This window comes from Ascaphus truei, chromosome 1 (genome assembly GCF_040206685.1).
Source record: "Ascaphus truei isolate aAscTru1 chromosome 1, aAscTru1.hap1, whole genome shotgun sequence".
NCBI classification, from domain to species: domain Eukaryota; kingdom Metazoa; phylum Chordata; class Amphibia; order Anura; family Ascaphidae; genus Ascaphus; species Ascaphus truei.
Genome location: NC_134483.1, coordinates 392,488,855 through 392,513,758, shown reverse-complemented (window position 1 = coordinate 392,513,758; position 24,904 = coordinate 392,488,855). Strand labels below are relative to the sequence as shown.

The following is a 24,904-nucleotide window of genomic DNA, read 5'->3' as shown; positions in this document are numbered from 1 at the left end:
AGATCTAGAGACTCTCTTCACAATGGGCCATTCCAGAGGGAGTCCACCCCATGTAGAGGTAGACACCATCGCTGACGGCGCTGGACCAGACGGGCCCCTTTCTTCAGTTGGTGCACCAACTGTAACACACTCTTCCTGTGGGTAGTGCTACCACATACTTTGGGGTGGGTTGGCTCCTGTGGACATCCAGGTGGTTAGGTGCCATGGGCTCCTCTGTACTTTGAGGGGACTGCACCAAGGTGTATAGGGTGGTGATTGGACAGTGGGTCACTGTGTGTGTATGGCCCTGCGATGTCAGTATAACATATGTTATAGTGTTATAGTGTCAGATACGTTCAGTAAACCTGTTACTATATATACACAAGTGTGTGTGTTCATTATATCGGGTCCTGTGAGGGTGTATCCAGCAGTGCTAGGATCCTTCACAGGTGGAGGCGCTGTTATCGAACGAATCCGGTATACCCAGGCTCCCTACAGCAGAGGATCAGGCCTCCTGTGAGCCTATCACGTAAAGCACACCACACATAGTCACCCTAGACACGGGGAAAGGGGGCTGCATATATATAATATATATATAATAATATATATATATTCTTGCTTTGCTTGTCCCATGCTGTGCTTAAAAGCTGTGTGAACGTCGATGCATCTGCTTAAATGGGCTCCATGTGAATGGATATTCCAGGCAAAAGGTGACACATTATGTGTTCATTTGCATGTAATTTCACTGAATCCCTTGCTGCAGTGGGAGCACTGTATGCTACATTAGGTGATAATGGTTGAAAGGCAGGTTTGCAGACCTGTCTGAGACATGTGAATGTGCTCTCAAGTGATATTCTTTATTGGCAACGGTGGAGGTTTTTTGTTGCCTTTTTCACCCCACCATAACTTAAAAAATATATATATATATTTATACATGACTTAATCTACTACTGTATGTCTGTTTTTATTTATTTCCATAAAAAATTGCAGTACAATCCTATGCAAAGTAGCAGTGAAGATAAATCATTCCCTTATCTATTAGCACATGCCTTTTCATATATCGTATGCATATATCATGGTATCCATAGTAAATTTGTGTTGATACAGTGTTAACTTGAAAGCACTGTTTATTTTAAAGCTGTCTGAAGATTTTATTTTCCTGGGTGCATGGTTACTGCAAATATCAATGTTTTTAATTTCATTTTCAATGTATTTTTTGCCTCACATCCATACTGCATGAAATCTCCATTGTAACCTCTGCCTTGGGACAAAGGAATGTAGTAGCTCCTCCTACAGAATGATATGTAGAAATAAGCCGTGTGATCTTAATGCCATCCCATAAGCTGCTCTATAGCAACTCGCATTAATGTACAATGGCTCTGTATTGGGAAATAGTGCTCATACAAGTAGGATATCTAGGAATTTGATTTTGTAAAGCAAAAATTGCAGATCTGCTTCTTATTAAATATGTACTGAAATCATTTTGGCAATAAGAGAACAAATGAAAACCGCAGTGAACGTCCAAAAATGTTTTGGCCAAATCAATATTCAGCAACGTACCGTATAAAGACGCACTAATGAATCCAAACTACCCACTGGACAATGAACATGCCAACAGAATCGGCCACACCACAACTAACAATGTGCAACCCATATTCTTCCATGTTACATGTTAACCCAACTATTGGTGCAGATGGGCTGTAATGTGCCTTAATGCTTAGCACTGCTTAGAAAATAAGGACCTCACCATAATACTTTCTGCCTAGAGTAGGCACAATACCAAAGGCTTCAAAGGAATTGTGCCTTATTAATAGCACTGAAGATTAAATATTTAATACAAATCTGTACCATTGCAAACGTATATATTTTTAGTAAAACAGAAATACATAATTCAGTTTTCCCAGGCTACATGTTGCTATGATACCTTGGAAATGTGTACGTCTAACAGATGCAGTTTGGTGTGACATGTAATAAATGATTCAAGGGTTTAGCTTATTAATTACCTTAACATTTTATAACATCTGTTGCAATGTATTGTTTCTTCATTCAACAGGTGTTGTTCATATGTGGGTCGAAGAGGAAATGGCCCCCAAGCCATATCAATTGGTAAAAACTGTGATAAATTTGGAATCGTTGTTCATGAGCTGGGCCATGTGATTGGCTTTTGGCATGAACACACGCGCCCAGATAGAGATGATCATGTCACCATTATTAGAGAAAACATCCAGCCAGGTAAATGCTTTGATATAAAGATATATGAAAATAATCTGTGCATAATCAATGTAAACAAGGAAACATTATTTTGCAACCAGTTATTAGTCCAAACATTTTCTTACAAACCTGTTTAAAATAACTGTATATGAATAGAGCATACAAGCTGTTGATCACTTGTCTGTCCAACTTGCAGTCTAAAGTATGATTGTTAAAATAGTGTTGTAACTGTCATTTTTATTAAACGTGTAGGTCAGGAATACAACTTCCTGAAAATGGAACCCGGAGAGGTGAATTCACTAGGAGAATCATATGATTTTGACAGCATCATGCATTATGCAAGGAACACCTTCTCAAGGTTGGAATCTCAGGTTATAATTTTTGACTTTTAATTCCATTTTGTGAACTGTTAGACTCTATTATTTCTTTAAAGCAGCAGTTCAAGCAATATCCTATACGCATGTGTTTTTTTTTTTTTTTTCATAATTCAGCTCTGTACTATGAGAAAATACTTGTAGCATTTAAAAAAAAAATTTAAGACATGTTTTTATATTTCTAATGTAGGAAGCATTAATAAAGCGACAGCCCTTTCCCCTTCTGATAGGCTCTGGCTCTTGAGCCCCAGCCTCTCTCTAGCAGTGCACCAATTGAATTTAGTAACTGCACAGTCAATCATATTCCAGGTCTACATTTCCCAAAATGCTGTGCAAGAACTGAATTAAATAACCTGGAGCAAGCAATCAATTACAGGAGAAAGGATTGATCTGTAGCTTGGCTAATCACTTGTCAGTGTGCAGATTGTATTGATGCACATATTAAATGGCTTATTTAAAAAAAAAAAAATTAATGGGAGCTTGAACTGCAGCTTTAATATGACACAACATAATTATGCATAATTATGACATGGTAGCTTCAATTGGAAGTATGCTGTTAACTAGATGAATATGAGGGCAGGACTAATGCTCAAAGTGAAAGTTTTTTATTAGAAGATAATGGCAAAATCTGTTTATTTATTTAACGTCTATCAAATAATTAAATGTCTATCACAGCATCAGAAAAGGGGGAAGGGAAACACAAAAATGAATGTGCACCCTAAAAGAATTCACTTATATGCACACCAAACTAGTGTAAAAATTAACTTTTAATAAATTCCTTAAAACATATATTACCAAAGTAATGTGTAATGTGAATTAAAAATATATTAAATCAGAATTATCTGGCATCCATGTCTTTAATTATTGTGTCGTGCTGTCCCAGATGTCCACTTAATATTGGTGGGATACAAAAGACAAAGGATGCTAGGAGTCAGGGTGTTAACCCCTCTGGAGCAACGATGAGACCCAGTAGTGAGAGTATATAGTTGTTCACAAGTGAGTGGCCAAATAATTAATTACGCTTCCTTTCTAGATGGACCAGCACTGCACACTGCAATAAAGGCTTAGTGTGTTAAGGTACAGGTGCCTGGATAATAAAGCTAGCACGTACAGTGTAATGATGTAACAGACTCTGCAACATACACCCGCCAGACACAGCAGTGCTGGGGTGAATAGCACAGAGATAACTGTGAAAGCACCTCACATAGAATGCAAGGAAAGCAGGCACACAAACTGTGGAAATAAATAAATGAACGACTAACTGCTAGGGTCTGCAAAGTTAAAGCCAGGAGACTGCAGACACTACATTAAAACAGCTCCAAGTAGGAGACTGACAACATTGCGCGTCCAACGCGCGTTTCCCTCCAGCAAAGGAGCTTCTTCAGGGACAATTTGGTGTTTTAATGTAGTGTCTGCAGTCTCCTGGCTTTAACTTTGCAGACACTTTGTAGAAAACTGTATTTGTTTTATTGCATCTGCCTCAAAGGAGTTTGACAATTTAGTTGAAAGCAGTTAAGAGATGTAACTTCTTTTGTTTTAGAAATGTTATTTTATGCCATCTGTTTTCAACCACAGATTTTGCCATGTTTTATTGACGTGGTAATTGAAAGATGCTAGCCTGTTTTTATCATGCGGGGCAGTAGCAATTTAAGTCCAGTCTTTCAGTCAGTCCTGCTACAGAAGGCTAATTAGTCAATTCCAGCTGATCTTTGCCTAAATATCAAATACTTTCCAGCCTCAATTACTTTAGTGAATTCTTAGTGTGGAACATGCGTTCCAATGCCGGGTCCGTTATACGTACAAAATTATGTTTGTCAATAATTAATCCACAACCACCATAGGGGGTAAAAGGTTTGAAGCAAGAATTCTGTGGTATGGTATCCTTGATGGGACCTATACTTCCTGAAGGAGCTGAACAAAGGAGTGAACTCCCTGCTCAGAACCTCATTGGGATGGGCCCTGGAACACTATTAAACCACAAAGCATATCATCTTGAATAGAATAAAGTCTCTTACTCACATCTCTGGAGCATCCCTGTCAATACTGCTATGTGGAGCGTGCTGCAACCTCTATGGATGCGGATTTCAATTACTGTAGTAGCTTGAAATGAGAAGTATCACTGCTGTGACACGCTATGTACATTAATGGTGCTATATAAATAACTGGCAGCGGAGGGTGAGGAGGAGCAGTGTGACATGCTGGTGGTGGTGGAAGCAGAGAAAGGCATCCTTCAGCCAGTGGCGGTGGCAGCAGAGGATGACATTCTTCAGCCGGTGGAAGTAGAGGACGACATCCTTCACAGCAGTGCCGGTGCGAGCAGAGGAATATGTGACAGGAGCAGGAGTGTTACTATTGGACAGCTGATAAGGAGCTGCACTGAAAGTTGGAAGACTTCAGGGTTGGACCGCTGGGGCGGGCTCCTTCTCGGCTATCCAATAGTAACACTCCTGCTCTGGTCCCATGTTCCTCTGCTCCCACCGGCACCGGCTGTGAAGGCTGTCGTCCTCTGCTGCCACCGGCATTAGAATGTTGTCCTCTGCTGCTACCGCCACCGGCTGAAATATGTCTTCCTCTGCTCCCACCACAACCAGGATGCCGCCGTGGTCTTCCTCACCCTCCGCTGCCAGCTGCATGTAAGTTTCTTCTGCTGCTCTGCTTCTGCCATTCTCCAAGAGGAGGACCGAGGGAGCAGAGTAGGACGAAAATTACCCAGCACTGGATCCCAGCGCCCTGGACCGTTTCCGGGTAATTTCCAGGTACTTTAAATATGGCCGGGTAACGGGTAATTTCTGGGAACCCGGTACATCACTACAGGAGAAACATCCTAGAGCCAAGCTGCGAATAATGCATGAGCTGCTGAAAGGATAACAGAATCAGAGGCTTGATTCTCATTTCCCACTACTACAGTAATTGAGGCTGGGAAGTATTTGATATTTAGGCAAAGATCAGCTGTAATGACTAATCAGCCTTCTGTAGCAGGACTGACTGAAAGCCTGGACTTAAATTGCTACTCCCCCACATGATAAATACAGGCTAACATCTTTCAATTACCACGTTAGTAAAACATGTCAACATCTGTGGTTGAAAACAGATGGCATAAAATAACATTTATAAAACAAAAGAAGTTACATCTCTTAACTGCTTTCAACTAAATTGTCAAACTCCTTTGAGGCAGATGCAATGAAACAAACACATGTTTTTTACAGTACCTACTATTACAAGAGCTTGTCTATGTTTGTATGTAATGTGTGTGTATATATCTTTATTTATATAGCCATACCATTAATGTACATAGCGCTTCACAGCAGTAATACATGTGACATAACAATATAAATAACAAATAATACAAATAACACAAAATGGGAAAAAGCGCTTCAGACATACAAGTAACATTTAGGAAAAGGAGTCCCTTCCCTCGAAGAGCTTACAATCAGATTGGTAAGTAGGAAGAACGTACACAAACACTAGGAATGTGTTCTGGTAAGTGTGTCTGCAAGGGGCCACGGTCAATGTATTAAGTGTATAGTAGAAGTAATAACAAATATTCAAGTCCTGGAACATTTGGGTAACAGTGATCATAACATGGTCTCATTTGAAATAAATTATCATAAAACAGATTACATGGGTTCAACAAAGACTTTAAACTTTAGAAAGGCAGATTTTAATAAACTGAGGTCTAATCTAAGTAGTAATACAATGGGATGATGTTTTTGCAGGGAAAAATGTAGAAGATAAATGGGCGGCCTTTAAAACATTGTTAGAAAAGCACATTGTTAGATAACGCATGTTCTTTGCTTTAACTACAAAACAATTTTGTACCCTTGGGTAATAAGTATAAAAGAAATAAGTCAAAACCAATGTGGCTAAATAAACAGGTAGGGGAGGAAATGGACAAGAAGAGGAAGGCGTTTAGATTCTTTAAGTCAGAAGGGACAGAGACATCGTATCAGAATTATAAGGAATGTAACAAAAATTGCAAAAGGGCAATCAAATTAGCAAAAATGGATAATGAAAAAAGGATTGCAATAGAAAGTAAGGTCAACCCAAAAAAGTTCTTTAAGTACCTTAATAACAAAAAAATGAGAAAAGAAAATATAGGACCCTTTCAGTGTGAGATGGGTAGGCAGATTATTGGAGATAAGGAAAAAGCTGAGGTATTAAACAAATTCTTTGCGTCTGTGTTTACCAGGGAAGAATCAAGTTCAATAGTAGTGTTGCAGGAGGAAGCCATATTAATGAACAATTGGTTAACTGAGGAAGAAGTTCATAAGCGACTTGAAAAAATTAAAGTAAATAAGGCACCTGGCCCCGATGGCATACATCCAAGAGTTCTCAAGGAGTTAAGCTCAGTAATAGCAAAACCATTATATTTAATATTCAAGGACTCCATTTCCACAGGCTCAGTACCACAAGATTGGCGTAAAGCAGATGTGGTGCCTATATTTAAAAAGGGAGCTAGATCACAACTGGGAAATTACAGACCTGTAAGCCTGACTTCAATAGTAGGGAAACTACTTGAAGGTTTAATACGGGATAATATTCAGGAATACCTAATGGAAAACAAAATTATTAGTAATAGTCAGCATGGATTTATGAAGGATAGATCTTGCCAAACTAACCTTATTTGTTTCTTTGAGGAGGTAAGTAGGAATTTAGACCAGGGTCATGCAGTTGATGTGGTCTACTTAGATTTTGCAAAGGCTTTTGAAACGGTTTCACACAAGAGGTTGGTGAGCAAAATAAAGAAAATTGGACTCAGTAATAATGTATGCACCTGGATTGAAAACTGGTTAAAGGACAGACAACAGAGGGTTGTCATAAATGGAACTTTTCAGGTTGGGCTAAAGTCGTGAGTGGAGTACCTCAGGGATCGGTACTGGGACCCCTGCTTTTTAACTTGTTTACTAATGACCTTGAGGTTGGGATCGAGAGTAAAGTCTCCATCTTTGCTGATGATACTAAATTGTGTAAGGTAATAGAATCAGAGCAGGATGTAATTTCTCTTCAGAAGGACTTGGAGAGACTGGAAACGTGGGCAGGTAAATGGCAGATGAGGTTTAATACAGATAAATGTAAGGTTATGCATTTGGGATGCAAGAATAAAAAGGCGACTTACAAATTAATTGGAGGTATATTGGGGGAATCCTTGATGGAGAAAGATTTAGGAGTGCTTATAGACTGCAGGCTTAGCAATAGTGCCCTATGTCATGCAGTAGCTGCAAAGGCAAACAAGATCTTATCTTGCATCAAACGGGCAATGGATGGAAGGGAAATAAACATAATTATGCCCCTTTACAAAGCATTAGTAAGACCACACCTTGAATATGGAGTACAATTTTGTGCACCAATCCTACGAAAAGACATTATGGAACTAGAGAGAGTGCAGAGAAGAGCCACCAAATTAATAAAGGGGATGGACATTCTAACTTATGAGGAGAGGCTAGCTAAATTAGATTTATTTACATTAGAAAAGAGACGTCTAAGAGGGGATATGATAACTATATACAAATATATTCAGGGACAATACAAGGAGCTTTCAAAAGAACTATTCATCCCACGGGCAGTACAAAGGACTCGGGCCATCCCTTAAGGTTGGAGGAAAGGAAATTTCACCAGCAACAAAGGAAAGGGTTCTTTACAGTAATGGCAGTTAAAATGTGGAATTCATTACACATGGAGACTGTGATGGCAGATACAATAGATTTGTTCAAAAAAAGGTTGGACATCTTTTTAGATGGGAAAGGTATACAGGGATATACCAAATAAGTATACATAGGAAGGATGTTGATCCAGGGATTCATCCGATTGCCAATTCTTGGAGTCAGGAAGGAATTATTTTTTCCCCTTAATGGGGTTTTTTTGTTTGCCTTCCTCTGGATCAATAAGTAAGTATAGATATAGGATAAAGTATCTGTTGTCTAAATTTAGCATAGGTTGAACTTGATGGACTTACGTCTTTTTTCAACCTCATCTACTATGTAACTATGTAACTATGTAAGTATCAGCCACGGAGCTGCCCATATGCTTTGTGAAGAAGGTGGGTTTTAAGATAGGTCTCAAAGGTGGATAGAGAGGGTGTTAGTCGGATATTGAGGAGAACGGCACCCCAGAGGTGTTGGGCAGTCAGTGAGAAAGGTTTTGGGCCAGGAAAAAAAAAATTCCCCTGAGTACCCGTTACCGGTTACCTGGTCATTTTTTGGACCCAGTACATCACTTGCCTCCTGCACTCCGAGGTAATATTTATGCTCTCTTGTGCTCCGGTAAGTTACTTATACACAGTGTAGGGTTAATGTGTAATGCAGTATGCCGTCTGTTTGAGAAAAGAAGTGTGGGGATTCTGCCGTCAAGCTCAGTGATTGGGACTCAGAGGTATATTCAGGTAAGCCTTACCTCTGTAGGTAGTCCTCTGATCCTATTCAGGCTTCAAGCAAAAAGTCCCAAGTGACTGCATCAACCTGCAGTCCTTGTGATCATGTGCGGGCGGCTCGGCACTTCCAAAGGTTCCCCTGTAACGCTCACTCCTGGCGTGCATCCTGGATCACGAGGGTAATAGCAAAAATGGAAAAAAGACATCCTAAGCAACTGCAGTTTCTTCGGATGTTTTTTTTTCCATTTTTTGCTCCTGCACTCCAAGGCATGTATGTGACTGTGTTGCCTTATAGTTCTTAGTTCAGCATTGTGTCCTATGCCTGTCCTGAGGTGTCACTTCTACCTTTGGGTCTTTCTCCACACCCTGTTCCAAGGCCAAGGGGCAATACCCACCACTCCATTCTGCCCTCTTCTATCGGGCACTTTGTCAAATAGTGCCGTCTGTCAGTGCAATCCAAAGCTCTGCCCACTGCTGCAGGTATGTACCTGTTGTATCTGTCTTTTTCAGGATCTTAAATTCCTATCCCCTAGTCATATAGTGTTTCCTCTTTTAGTATTCAAAGAGGATGGGTAGTGTGATAGCCATAGTTATTTACATAACATTGGGGGAGTTCCCAGCACTCTAATCCTCAGACTCCCTGTTCTTCTCCTTGGGGACTTCAACTGCCACATTGATGACCCCTCTCTTCCTTGGGCCTCCCGCTTTCTCTCTCTAACCTCTTCTTTTGTCCTTCAACAGTGGACTGAAGCCAGCACCCACAAGGATAGCCACTACCTAGACCTGGTTTTCACTAAAAACTTTTCTCTCACCGATTTCTCCATTTCTCCTTTTCCTCTCTCTGACCATCACCTCATCTCATTTTCTCTATCACGCTTCTTCCCCTCTCCATCTCCATCTAGCCCTCGTTTTTGCAGAAACCTGCGCTCTATTAACCTACCAGCTTTTGATTCCACTTTACACTCCTCCCTCTCCTCTCTCAGTTCTACTTCAGACCCTGACAACCTGGTCAGGAACTACAACTCTGCCTTATCCTCCTCTCTTGACCTACATGCCCCCCTTTCTCTTTGCCGTCCTCACCCTTCTAACCCCAGACCCTGGCTAAATTCCAGCACACGAATACTGCGTTCCTTCACTCACTCCTCTGAACGCCTGTGGAGGAAATCTCATACGCTCACAGACTTCCTTCACTACAAATTTATGCTGTCCTGTTTCAACTCTGCCCTCTCTCAGGCTAAACAAACCTACTTGTCATCACTAATCAACACGCACAATTCTAACCCATGTCTATGCTTTTCTGTCTTTGACTTTCTACTCAGACCACCCTCGGCTGCCTTCTCTTCTTCCTCCATCTCACCTCAGGACTTTGCTGACTTTTTTAAGGAAAAGGTGGAATCCATACGTCAGAACATCCCATCTGTTGCCTCCTCCCACACCGCTTCCTAACTCTCCTCCTGCCTATCTGGACTCTTTTTCTGCTATCTCAGAGGAGGATGTGTCACTGCTGATCTCCTCTTCTCCCTCCCTGCCCTCTTGATCCCATTCCTTCCCACCTCCTAAAACCTCTTGCTCCTTCTATAATCCCTATGCTCACACAGATCTATAACTCTTCCGATTGTATTCTCTCGATTGCTACACTTTCTCAACACCTATTCTCTTCTAGACCCTCTACAATCTGGCTTCCGCACTGCTCACTCTACTGAAACAGCCCTCACTAAAATAACCGATGACCTCCATGCTGCCAAAGACAGAGGTCATTACACTCTGCTCATATTACTCGACCTCTCTGCAGCATTTGACATCGTGGACCACCCTCTTCTCCTCCACATTCTCCATACTCTTGGTATTCGGAACAAAGCTCTATCCTGGATATCCTCTTACCTGTCCCATCGTACTTTCAGTGTCTCTTCTGCTAACACCTCCTCCTCTATTGATCTCTCTGTGGGGGTACCCCAGGGCTCTGTCCTGGGACCCCTTCTCTTCTCTCTTTACACACTCTCTCTAGGTGACCTAATCACATATTTTGGGTTTAAATATCACCTCTATGCTGACGACACACACATTTACCTTTCAACCCCTGACCTTACACCTGCTATACAGACCAAAGTTTCTGAAAGTCTCTCTGGAATATCATCCTGGATGACCATCCGCCGACTGAAACTTAACATGGCAAAAACAGAGCTCCTTATACTTCCTCCCAAACCTGGCCCTACTGTACTACCTCTTTCCACATTACTGTTGGAAATACGATCATGCACCCAGTAGCCCAAGCACGCTGCCTAGGGGTCACACTCGATTCCTCTCTCACATTCAAATCTCTCACATTCAAAACGTTTCTAAAACTTGTCGCTTTTTCCTCCGCAATATCACAAAGATACGCCCTTTCCTCTGTTACTCGTCTGCTAAAACTCTGACTCAGGCCCTCATTCTCTCCCGTCTCGATTACCGCAACCTCCTGCTGTCCGGCCTCCCTGCCTCTCACCTGTCTCACCTACAATCTATACTAAACGCTGCTGCCAGAATCACTCTACTCTTTCTAAATCTGTCTCCGCGTCTCCTCTCCTGAAATCCCTCTCCTGGCTTCCGATCAAATCCCGCATCTCACACTCAATTCTCCTCCTCACTTTTAAAGCTTTACACTCCTCTGCCCCTCCTTACCTCTCAGCCCTAATTTCTCGCTATGCACCATCCCGACTCTTGCGGTCTTCTCAAGGATGTCTTCTTTCTACCACCTTTGTATCTAAAGCCCTCTCCCGCCTTAAACCTTTCTCGCTGACTGCCCACTACCTCTGGAATGCCCTTCCCCTCAATACCCGACTAGCACCCTCTCTATCCACCTTTAAGACCATCTTAAGACACATTTGCTTAAAGAAGCATATGAATAGCACTGTGGATAATCCTGGACACATGATACATAAAGCTTGGCCCCCTGCAGACGCACTTACTAGAATTCACTCCTACTGTCTCTATACAGTACGTTCTCCTACCTACCAATTAGATTGTAAGCTCCTCGGAGCAGGGACTCCTCTTCCTTAATGTCACTCTTATGTCTGAAGCACTTATTCCCATGACCTGTTATTTATATTAATTTATATTATTTCAACCCATTTTTGAGTGTCCAAAAGCTGCCAGCTGGTGTTAACTGTTTTTCTAACGATCTGTGTTAGATGAATACATTGTTTTCATCTTACGCAGATGTAAGCATGAAAAATAGTTTTTGTTTTTTCACTGTGCAAAAACACTCTTTCACTGAGCTGCAAATCCCTGAACCTAATATTTCATTGAGCCTCAAAGACCTTTTAGTAATGTTAACCAAACCACAAAAAAAACCTCACTGCAGGTTGATAAAAAAAAAAAAAAAAGGCGTTAAAGTACTTTGATACAGGATGATGGCAAAACATTGCCTGGCAATATAATGGGTATGACAAATGAAAAATATATATGTCAACAAGCAAATATTGAACAGGGAAAAATAGAAAATAAAAAATGTACATCACATTAAATTAAGTTTGTCCCCTACTGTGTTCTGCTTCATTAATATTAGATCCACTGTATAATTGCTGCTTCCCACTAAAATAACAACGTTGGAAGAGCAATCTACAACTGTTGCTTTTTTTTTTTTAACTAATGAATGACCTTTATGGATTTGACCTTTCTTAGTGAAAGTGGAACGTCAAATGTTTTTTTTAAAAGCTTTAACTGAGTCAATGGCTACTGTAGGTTTGCTTATATTTGGCTAGTTATGATCTGAGATAAACAATACCACATAAATATGCACATTTTTTAAACGAATCTTTTTGAAAAAAGAGTTGTATGTTTGAAAATGTGACACGTAGGAAATAACTTCTGACATATTCTACTTTTGAAGACCTCACTGTTGTATCTGAGAGCATGACAAACTTGACCCGAAGCTTGTTCAAATGATGTATTATAGAACTGATGATTCTTTGTATATATGTCTCATTTTAGGGGTATGTTTTTGGATACAATTCTTCCTTCACGTGATGATAACGGTTTGCGACCTCCTATTGGTCAACGCACTCGCCTGAGTAAAGGAGATATTGCACAGGCAAGAAAGCTGTATAGATGTCCAGGTACTGTACTGCACCAATATAAGGCTTGTTTTATAGTTGGCGCGCTCGCGTATGCTAATGCTCGTGCACGAGAATCACACTTTTTGTGTGTACGGTCCATGCTGTGAGCGACAGATGGGCGTGGCTATGACGTCACACCCGGCTCCCGTAGAAAGCATAGCATTATATATATGTAGCCCTCAGACCCCCCCCCCCGGTCACAGATCGGACCCCCTAGGGTGTGCTAAGGTCTGACTACATGTGTCTAGGTGGTGCATACCAGTGTGGAACAGGAGGGCCTGAGTCTCCCGCGATGGTATGGGGGACAACAGGGACAGGTTTCTGGGGTACATGCCTTCATCTGGTTCTAGTGGTGCAACGCCTCCATCTCTGGCAAGCCCTATCAGGGTAGGGTGAAATCCTTCCAGAGAACCCCTCGATGGGGCGAGAGATTTCAGTCTCACACAGTCTCTTATAAAATAAGTAGCAGCAGCTCTTTATTATTCATAGCAGCACACAGCACACAGCAGTATCAGGTACAACAGGTCTTCTCTCTCCAGACTGTACCCCTTCAGGATGGGCTGTCTGGGGCTCTTTGTTCCCCTGCCACCACCCCAAGTCACAGGCACTCAGGGTGGGGCTAGCTCTTCCCTCACCCCGTAAGCTGGGTGAGGGGCACTGGTCCACCGCAGCTCTATCAGCTATACTCAGGGCCTGCCTGAGCTCCTCCAAATGTAATACATAACTCTCCAACTCTGCGCTCTGAACTGACACACTCCTTCTGCTGGAACACACACACTAAATTGACTGTACACTGCCCTTTATAACTTTGGCAGGCCCCTCCCCTATGTCTCTTGCCTTAGACATAGAGTCAGGTGGCCTACCTCCACCACTCAGGGCAGGGCTTGAAGCGGGGGAAACCCATGATAACTACTGGCAGCCTGCCCTTAGCAGGACTTACACCAGTAGGAGGAAAGACATATAGCCCAATTTCTTACCAGGGCTACATATAACATCTGTTAGTTAAGGCAATAAGGTTAAGGCAATAGCAATAAGGAAAAGTTGCATATAATTATATTAGTAAATAAGGCATTCCTTATGAAGGTGAAGAACAACATTGCTGACATTACAAATGACTCATTTCCTCCCTTTTCGCTCTAATTTCTCTATTGCATATAAACCATATTACTTCTCCACCAGTTATAATCAAAGATCCAACAGTATTCTCTCTTTTTTAAATACAAAGTAATTGCAGCCTTACTGTGATTGGCTAATAGAGCGTGACGTGCAGTGGCAGCAGCGCGAAAAGACACTTTTCATGTCTTTCCTCTGATCTGCTGGGTCAACGCTCACTGCCGTACGCGCGCGCGGGTTTGAAGTATAGAACGTCGGGTTTACACACAGTCAGTTATAATTGACGCGTGCGCGCACGGTAGCGCACGCACACGCACTATATTACGCGCCTAAGCAACTAAATATTATCAAGATAAACCCACTTCATCAACAGTTTAACAGCTTGTTTATGTGCTGCTTAAGTTAAGAAATGAATGAACATGTGCCAGCTGCAGCAAGGAAGCTTTGGTAAACTCAGCCGAATGAACAGGGCTTTAGATCTAAATACCTTGTGTAGCATTTTATAGTATATAGCAGCTTTATTTACTACTTTTATGCGTATAGGGAGACAGCATGGTTGTACATGTGAGTTCTGATGGTCTGCTGCACGTTGATTCCAGGAAATCGTGTTTAGATAGAAATGATATCTCCCAATCCTGGAATTTTAATTTACCTCCAAAATAAAGTATGAGTAATCTTAATTCCAAGTAAATAAATTGGTTATATTGCTCTTATATAGAACATTCTGCTGATGGTAACTATAAAAAGGGTTCTTAGATGAGATGTGACATATCAAAATGATTGTTCTGCAGAGTACATATTATTTGAGCCGAGTCAACTTTAAATACGAAAATGCTGTTGATGAGAAACAGAGTAACTTTATTCTACTGTTACACATACATACTACAGTATATATGCCATAATTTTTATGTTTTATTGGAAATGTCAGGACTGTGGTTAAAGGTACAGTACTGTAAGGGAGAGGGAGAAAGTTTAAAACTCGCCCTCCCTTTTGGGTGCCTTCTCGTTGCACCCTCTTCTGCCACATAGCATGGCAGCCCACACATCACTTACCCCCACTCTGCACACTGGCGTTGCCTATTATTGTTTTTATTATTATTATTAGATCATATTAACTATATTTTATACATTATAACTCATATTATTTATGTATACTCATACCTAATTATAATAGTATTTCGTTTTGAACATTCTTATTCTTATATTTTTCTTATATTTATTTTTTATTGTGCGTTGGGACCGTACAAGTATATTTGCTCACAATACAGCTGTTAAAGAAGCTATAAAGCAAAAAAGTCTCTAGTGCACAACCGTTTTAATTTCCGCTCTATGGACACACTGTTTCCTCTAAAGGGTTCAGCTGCGAAGACCCCTGCTTCCCACCACACACCAGAATTTAAAGTTTAAAAAAACACACAAGAAGGTAACACTGCTTTAAGTAAAACAAAATTACATTAACAATAATTAGGGATTCCATTTTTTTGTGTTTATTTTTTTTATTTTAACGCATCTGGTTTTTAGGAAAGAAAAATCTGTATTTATCAGTGTTGACAACTTAAAAAAATTGATACAAATTTGAATTTGGTATTTATCTGTGCACTTTTTTTAGTTTCCATACTTCCTTTGTATCCTATCTGTGGCTGGGCTAATACAAGATGTCTAACTCAATAAGAAATTAGACTTAATTTCCATTTTTTAGCGGGTTTTAACTGGAAGTGCAAAATGATTAGTCGGTGGTGGTTTTTCGGTTGAAACCTAAAACCAGAATCCCTAATTATAATGCAAGTAATATTGTACAGAATGGCAGCTGTTGCAGAAGCATAATGGTTTCTGTGATGCGTTGGTCAGCAGAAGAGATTTTGACCCATATCCAATTCTGCTATAACTGCAATAAGGAGAAGGAGTGGGTCAGTGAGTAAAGACACTGAGTTTGAAGCAAGGGAACCTGGTTAGCTTTATCCCTCCAAAAACATAGATTGGAGCGGCAGGAACTCTGTCTGCAAAATGTCTCTGTAAAATGCTATGTAAAACTTGCAGTGCTATACTGTACAAGAGCAAACTATTATTATTATTTGACGTATTCTGGTGCTGTAAGACACTGTGCAGTCCATTGATATGTGTATAATATTTCAAATGAAGTGTTGCATATGCCAATATAGACATATATTGTTGAGAGTGGGGAAAATGAAAGTGAGTCGAACATTCTGGTAAGGACAGAGCGATTATAGTTATTGACAAGATTATCATAGCTAGAGGAACAAAAGATTAAAACGGCAAGAGTTCTGTAACTAGACCTGTGACAGTAATTCAGAGCTCGCCAAGATCAGTTTTCAAGGCTACCAACAGGTAGGTATTCAGGCCCTAACATGCCCAGTCAAGGTGCCTTAGTGATAATTAGTGCTGCAGTAGGTTAATTGGTTAATTACGTGTTTTATTAGAGAAAACTATTGGCAGCAATCCTTGTGTTGTGAACGCGCGCAGCCTTGTTTTTCAGTTCAATTTTCTAGAAGATTAAGAAATATAAATATAACTAATAAAATGTTTGAAACATACTCGTGTGTGTGTGTGTGTGTGTGTGTGTGTGTGTGTGTGTGTGTGTGTGTGTGTGTGTGTGTGTGTGTGTGTGTGTGTGTGTGTGTGTGTGTGTGTGTAAACATTACTTTACAGTAAATTCTTAAATGTTCGGTTACCTGTCATACTGACAATGGCAGGCTATTTTTCTTCTTGAACTATTCAGTGGGTTTTTTGTGACATAATTTAATAAATATATACTGAATGTGTGTCTTTTAGCTTGTGGAGAAACATTACAGGAATCAACAGGCAACTTCTCATCTCCGGGATTCCCGAATGGTTACCCTTCATACACTCACTGCATATGGAGGATCTCTGTAACCCCAGGAGAAAAGGTAACTGATATTTGAAGGCCTGCTGTATTTCCAGAGGCATGAAACATTATTTTACATACAATACTATTTCCATTTGGAAGTATATTTATAAAATTAAAAATGCATCCATTTACCTTCAACTATTTGGAGCAATTCTACCTACAATGCGAACATTGCAGAACCATATATAAATCTTTATTTGTGTACATTATTATAAACGATTGGGTTGTTCTTATTTAATTGGATGGACATCCTTATAACACATTTTTTTTTTATCCGGTAGCTTTTTTCATTTTTGGTGGGCCTGCATCTGTGTACAGAACCATTTTATATCACATTCAAACATCCACATGATTACACAGTTCCAACTAATTAGACATTATATTGTGTTTAAATTCCAATGTGAAAATCATACATTAGAATGAGTGTACTCTTGTTTTTTTTTTTTTTTTCAATGTCCTCTGGCTGCTAAAAAGGCACAAAAACAGCACCTACTTTATCAAGAAGAAATTGTATTAGCATGGAAAGCAAAAGGATTTTTTCTTCGAATACATTTGGGACCGTTTTTGTGTAGAGATTGTGTTTTTTTTGTGTAGCCAGGAGACTTGGTAAAGAGACTCAAGTGTATCACATACTATCTTTTCTCATGGACATGTAAAAGCTTTACGGTTTTACAAAAATAAACGCTGCACTGTAAATAAAGTGTGTGTAAGTCACAGACACCCACCTGCAAATGGTATTTTGCTTTTATTTTGTTTTCTTTTGACTTATTTCTTTTGTTTTCTTCTTGCTCACAATTATAAAGCACACTATGCCCTCCTGCATGTTGTTTTTTTTTTTTTTTTTTAATCAGTGGACTTTATGTATGAACCAGAGGAAGTTATATATGCTCTAAAAGTAGCTCTGTGATTTGAAAAATACCTCTTTGCAAAGAACTATTATTTTGAGAAAAGTATCTTATTTTGTCCTGAGATGTAACAAAATGTAGTATATCAGATTGACCTCAATTTTTTTGCCCCTATATGTCCATCCAAAATTCTATTTAAGCACTGGGGATAGATGACATTGGAAACAAAAACCATTAAGCTACATACTGTATATAGCTGAAACATTGGGTGTGAATGGTAAAGATGAATTAGCTGAGTGAGGCAGACAGGGTATAATTTGTATATCAATTTAACATGGTAATTTGCATAGGGAACATTCAAAATTCAGGATAGAATATAACAAAGGACACATTGATGTGTGATGTGTACAGTTTTGTACTGCTGTTGACATTACAGTAGCACATGAACAGGCACGAAGCAAGGAATGTCTGCCCTGCACCGCCACCCTCATACTGTACAATGAGCGCAACTGTTTTTCGTTGTTTCCTTCTAGTGATCTACTTGATCCGAAAATACTTAAGGCTCATTCATAGGCATGTATGTTTTATAACCACTCTCAAATTGTATAATCTTCATATGATGTATTTTTCATAATTCAACCGGTTCATCTAAGAATATGTATAGCGCATTCATACAATTAATCATTTCGGAATATTTTCCAAGTTGTTAATATTGCTATGTTGAATGTACGTTTCAAAATCCTACATTGTATATTTGAAATTGACTTGCTCAGAAACTGCAGTCAAAATTAATAGAATGCAAGACAAATTATATTAATTGAAGCTGTCGCGCAATAGTGGAATTTGCTTAGGTGGCCAATAACTTGTTAACCGTGCTGATAAAGTCTCCATAATTATTTTCCACTGGCGTCTCACAGCGATTCTGTCCCCTTGAACTGTTGATCTCCTCTATCTTCAGCAGTCATTGTTCCTGCAGATCTGCAAAATAATCTTACTAAATTATGCATGCTTGCTACTTAACAACAGTCTAGCCATTTTAAAATTATAGTGTGCAATAAAGAGAAGCCATGTAGTTATGTAAAGCTGTCTTGTTGAGAATCTCAAATTACTCGTTTAAATTAATCGTTTCTGAGGGTTTTTTTTGGAGGGGGAGGGTTTTGGGCAGGATTTAAATGTGACCCTCAAAATTAGCTATGTTGCTTTACTGTGTTTTACTATATTATCACAATAACTGTAAATTGCGTAGAAGACCCATAGTATAGTGTGATTTATTATACATACATATATATATATATATATATATATATATATCATATATATACATATATATATATACAGTGTTCGACAAATCACCCAAAAATCTACTCGCCCAACCAAAAAATCTACTTGCCACCTAGTCCCGCCCCCAACCCCGCCCATAGTCCCGCCCCCAACCCTAGTCCCGCCCCCAACCCCGCTTTAACATAAAATATATAAATAAAATACATTTAATAAATTCCTAGTCAGAACAACATTTGTTTTTGACATAAATGTATTTATTGTATTACATTATACTACAATTAGTCCTTGTTACGTGTGTGTGTGTGTAAATGTCGGATCTAGAAATAAAAGCCAGGTGTGAATGACTAATTTCCTGAACCCCTTAACCAGTGTCTGGACGTCCCCGCTTCACAATATCTAAAGCAGCAATCCCGTCTGGGATCTTACCTGATCCGCAGTCCCTCAATGTCCAGGTACCCTCATTCCCGCAATGTTATACATTGGAGGGGAGGTGTTCCCTACCTGTCTTCTGGGTTAGGGGGGTTCTGATGTCTTCCGTGTGAAGCTTGAGTCAGATCTGGAAGAAAGCAGTATAGGTTATTTCGGTGTAGTATAGGGCAGGTAAGATATATAGGGTAAATAAGAGATCCAGAGTGGGGGGGGGAGAGAGTGTGGGGGGGAGAGAGAGTGTGGGGGGGAGAGAGAGTGTGGGGGGGAGAGAGAGAGTGTGGGGGGGAGAGAGTGTGGGGGAGAGAGAGAGAGAGAGTGTGGGGGGGAGAGAGAGAGTGTGGGGGGGGGAGAGAGAGTGTGGGGGAGAGAGACAGAGAGAGAGTGTGGGGGGGAGAAAGAGTGTGGGGGGGGAGAGAGAGTGTGGGGGGAGAGAGAGAGTGTGTGGGGGAGAGAGAGAGTGTGGGAGGGAGAGAGAGAGAGAGAGTGTGGGGGGAGAGAGAGAGAGAGAGAGTGTGTGGGAGAGAGAGAGAGAGAGAGTGTGGGGGGAGAGAGAGTGAGAGAGAGTGTGTGGGGGAGAGAGAGAGGGTGTGGGGGGGAGAGTGAGAGAGAGAGTGTGGGGGGAGAGAGAGAGTGTGGGGGGGTAGAGAGAGAGAGAATGTGTGGGGGGGGAGAGAGAGTGTGGGGAGAGAGAGAGAGTGTGGGGGGAGAGAGAGAGAGTGTGGGGGTGGGAGAGAGAGAGTGTGGGGGGGGAGAGAGAGAGAGAGTGTGGGGGGAGAGAGAGTGTGGGGGGAGAGAGAGAGTGTGGGGGGGAGAGAGAGAGTGTGGGGGGAGAGAGAGTGTGGGGGGAGAGAGAGAGTGTGGGGGAGAGAGAGAGAGAGTGGGGGGGAGAGAGAGAGAGAGTGTGGGGGGGAGAGAGAGTGTGTGGGGGGGAGAGAAAAAGAGAGTGTCGGGGGGGAGAGAGAGAGTGTGTGGGGGAGAGAGAGAGTGTGTGGGGGAGGGAGAGAGAGAGTGTGGGGGGAGAGAGAGTGTGGGAGGAGAGCGAGTGGGGGAGAGAGAGAGTGGGAGAGAGAGAGAGAGTGTGGGGGGAGAGAGAGAGTGGGGGAGAGAGAGAGTGGGGGAGAGAGAAAGAGAGAGAGAGTGGGGGAGAGAGAGAGAGAGAGTGGGGGGGAGAGAGATAGAGGGGAGAGAGAGAGTGGGGGAGAGAGAGAGAGAGTGGGAGGGAGAGAGGGAGAGAGGGGGGTGAGAGAGAGGGAGAGTGGGGGGAGGGGGAGAGCGAGAGTGGGGGGGAGAGAGAGTGTGAGGGGGAGAGAGAGAGAGAGGGGGGAGAGAGAGAGAGTGTGGGGGGGAGAGAAAGAGTGGGGGGGAGAGAGAGAGTGTGTGGGGGAGGGAGAGAGAGAGAGTGTGGGGGGAGAGAGAGTGTGGGAGGAGAGCGAGTGGGGGAGACAGAGAGTGGGGAGAGAGAGTGGGAGAGAGAGAGTGTGGGGGGAGAGAGAGAGAGTGTGGGGGGAGAGAGAGAGTGTGGGGGGGAGAGAGAGAGTGTGGGGGGGAGAGAGAGAGAGTGGGGGGGAGAGAGAGAGAGAGTGTGGGGGGGAGAGTGTGTGGGGGGGAGAGAAAAAGAGAGTGTCGGGGGGGAGAGAGAGAGAGTGTGGGGGAGAGAGAGAGAGTGTGTGGGGGAGGGAGAGAGAGAGAGTGTGGGGGGAGAGAGAGTGTGGGAGGAGAGCGAGTGGGGGAGACAGAGAGTGGGGGAGAGAGAGAGTGGGGGAGAGAGAGAGTGGGAGAGAGAGAGAGTGTGGGGGGAGAGAGAGAGAGTGTGGGGGAGAGAGAGAGTGGGGGAGAGAGAGAGTGGGAGAGAGAGAGAGAGTGGGGGAGAGAGAGAGAGTGGGGGAGAGAGAGAGAGTGGGGGAGAGAGAGAGAGAGAGTGGGGGGGAGAGAGATAGAGGGGAGAGATAGAGAGTGGGGGAGAGAGAGAGAGAGTGGGAGGAGAGAGGGGGTGAGAGAGAGAGAGAGTGGGGGGAGGGGGAGAGCGAGAGTGGGGGGGAGAGAGAGAGTGTGAGGGGGAGAGAGAGAGAGAGGGGGGAGAGAGAGAGAGTGTGGGGGGGAGAGAAAGAGTGGGGGTGAGAGAGAGAGAGGGGGGAGAGAGAGAGTGTGGGGGAGAGAGAGAGTGTGGGGGGGAGAGAGAGAGTGTGGGGGGGAGAGAGAGAGAGTGTGGGGGTGAGAGAGAGACAGTGTGGGGGGGAGAGAGAGAGTGTGGGGGGAGAGAGAGTGTGGGGGGGGGTTAGAGAGAGAGTGCGGGGAGAGAGAGAGAGTGTGGGGGGGTGAGAGAGAGAGAGTGTGTGGGGAGAGAGCGAGTGGGGGGAGAGAGAGAGTGTGGGGGGAGAGAGAGAGAGTGTGGGGGAGAGAGAGAGTGGGGGAGAGAGAGAGTGGGAGAGAGAGAGAGAGTGGGGGAGAGAGAAAGAGAGAGAGAGTGGGGGGAGAGAGAGAGTGGGGAGAGAGAGAGAGAGAGTGGGGGGGAGAGAGATAGAGGGGAGAGATAGAGAGTGGGGGTGAGAGAGAGAGAGTGGGAGGGAGAGAGGGGGTGAGAGAGAGAGAGAGTGGGGGGAGGGGGAGAGCGAGAGTGGGGGGGAGAGAGAGAGTGTGAGGGGGAGAGAGAGAGAGAGGGGGGAGAGAGAGAGAGTGTGGGGGGGAGAGAAAGAGTGGGGGTGAGAGAGAGAGAGGGGGGAGAGAGAGAGTGTGGGGGAGAGAGAGAGTGTGGGGGGGAGAGAGAGAGTGTGGGGGGGAGAGAGAGAGAGTGTGGGGGTGAGAGAGAGACAGTGTGGGGGGGAGAGAGAGAGTGTGGGGGGAGAGAGAGTGTGGGGGGGGGTTAGAGAGAGAGTGCGGGGAGAGAGAGAGAGTGTGGGGGGGTGAGAGAGAGAGAGTGTGTGGGGAGAGAGCGAGTGGGGGGAGAGAGAGAGAGTGTGGGGGAGAGAGAGAGTGTGGGAGAGAGAGAGTGTGGGAGAGAGAGAGTGTGGGGGAGAGAGAGTGGGGGAGAGAGAGAGTGTGGGAGAGAGAGAGTGTGGGAGAGAGAGAGTGTGGGGGAGAGAGAGTGGGGGAGAGAGAGAGTGGGGGAGAGAGAGAGAGAGAGAGGGAGAGAGAGAGAGAGTAGTGGGGAAGAGAGAGAGAGAGTGGGGAAGAGAGAGAGAGAGTGGGGGAGAGAGAGAGAGTGGGGGAGAGAGAGAGAGTGGGGGAGAGAGAGCATGGGGGAGAGAGAGAGATAGAGGGGGGGAGAGAGAGAGAGCATGGGGGGGAGAGAGAGTAGGGGGGAGAGAAAGTGTTGGGGGGGGAGAGAAAGTGTTGGGGGGGAGAGAAAGAGAGAGGGGGAGAGAGAGAGAGAGTGTGGGGGGGGGAGAGAGAGAGAGATTGTGCGGGGGAGAGAGAGAGAGTGTGGGGGGAAGAGAGAGAGAGTGTGGGGGGAAGAGAGAGAGTGGGGAGAGAGTGGGGGAGAGAGAGAGAGTGGGGGGGGAGAGACACAGAGGGGAGAAACGGTGGGTGATACACAGAGAGAGAGAGGGTGACTGACTGACTGGGGCGGGGGGTGACTGACTGGGGCGGGGGGTGACTGACTGGGGGGGGGGGGTGACAGACTGGGGGGGTGACTGACTGGTGGGGGGTGACTGACTGGGGGGGTGACTTACTGGGGGGGGGGGTTGACTGACTGGGGGGAGTGACTGACTGGGGGGGAGGTGACTGACTGGGGGGGAGGTGACTGACTGGGGGGGGTGACTGATTGGGGGGGAGGTGACTGATTGGGGGGAGGTTACTGATTGGGGGGTAGGTGATTGATTGGGGGGAGGTGACTCATTGTTGGGGAGGTGACTGATTGGGGGGGTGACTTGGGGGGGTGACTGATTGGGGGGGTGAGGTTACTGAGTGGGGGGTACCTCTGGGGTCACACACATACACATACTCCCATACGCACATACACATTCTCACACACACACACACACACACACACACACACACACACACACACACACACACACACACACACACACACACACACACACACACACACACACACACCCATTCACACACACCCATTCACACACACCCATTCACACACACCCATTCACACACACACACGGGGGAGGAAAGGCCGCGACCAGCACCACCACGCTCCTCCCCCACCCGTGCCCATCTCCCGCTCGTGGGGGGGGGGGGGCAGGCCGACCCCCCCCCCCATACCTCACGCGGGCGTATTGGAAGCTTTGGGGAGGCAGGGTGGGTGGGAGGCACGGGGCGAGGTATCCCCCAGCGGGCACCCCAGGGGACAGTCAGCCCCGCCGTGGCCGCCACTGCCCTGCTCCCCTCTCCGGCTTGTCACAGTGCGCGGCCAAGCAGCTTTGCAGACTGCTTCTTCCCCCTGGCCCGCGGCGGCATGAAGCTAGCTGGCGGGGAGGTGGCAGGGTAGGTGGGAGTCACGTGGTGAGGGCCAAGGCCCCCCCCCCGCACACCAACCGGGCTGCAGCAGTGGGGACATCCCGCCCCGGACAGCGATCGGTGGATCGAGGGGGAAGGGGACAGGAACAGGGGAAGGGGACAGGAGCAGGGGACAGGAGCAGGGGACAGGAGGAGGGGAAGGGGACAGGAGCAGGGGACAGGAGGAGGGGAAGGGGTCAGGAGCAGGGGACAGGAGGAGGGGAAGGGGACAGGAGCAGGGGACAGGAGCAGGGGACAGGAGACCTAACGCAAAGGCGGAGGTGCAGAGGGCCGCGGTGGGGAGTAGGGAGCCATGTGGGGACCAGGGGGATCGCAGGGAAGGAGCAGAGGGGCCGCAGCATGCAGAGATTGGAGAGTACTTAATCTCCAACAGATGTCCGGGCAGAAAGAATGGCCGCTCGTTGGGGGCGGGCTCATATAGAGCCTGGCCGCGTGCCCACAAAGCCTGGGAGCTTTCAGGTAGGGGGAGGTTTTTTTTGTTTTTTTCAGCGCGAGCAGGAAAATTTCAGCGCGAACGGGGGAAATTTAAAAAAAAAAACACGTGTGCTGCTTGGGCCAATATTTACTTGCCCGGAGGTTAAATCCACATGCCCCAGGCGTGTAAATGTATAGCATTGTCGAACACTGTATATATATATATATATATATATATATATATATATATATATATATATATATATATATATATATATTTCATACTACCAATGTAACCTATGACACACATTAAATCTGTTCAGATATTGTCAGTATAGATACAAACATAGGGAATGTGTTTTCTTAAAAAAAAAAAACCTTCACTAATGACATTTCTTCTCTTCATTATATATGGGTTGTATCATTTCTTTGAG

The 24,904-nt window shown here is 44.1% G+C and overlaps 1 protein-coding gene across 2 annotated transcripts in view; it reads left to right on the top strand.

Moving 5' to 3' along the window:
* Positions 1 to 24,904, top strand: part of TLL1 (tolloid like 1) — a 221,423-nt gene that overhangs the window by 143,538 nt on the left and 52,981 nt on the right. For both annotated transcript variants that reach the window (XM_075611977.1, XM_075611973.1), the window contains 4 exons: positions 2,033 to 2,211; positions 2,443 to 2,548; positions 12,901 to 13,025; positions 16,929 to 17,044. In XM_075611977.1, the coding sequence (XP_075468092.1) occupies positions 2,033 to 2,211; positions 2,443 to 2,548; positions 12,901 to 13,025; positions 16,929 to 17,044 (526 nt within the window). The remainder of the gene's footprint in view (positions 1 to 2,032; positions 2,212 to 2,442; positions 2,549 to 12,900; positions 13,026 to 16,928; positions 17,045 to 24,904) is intronic.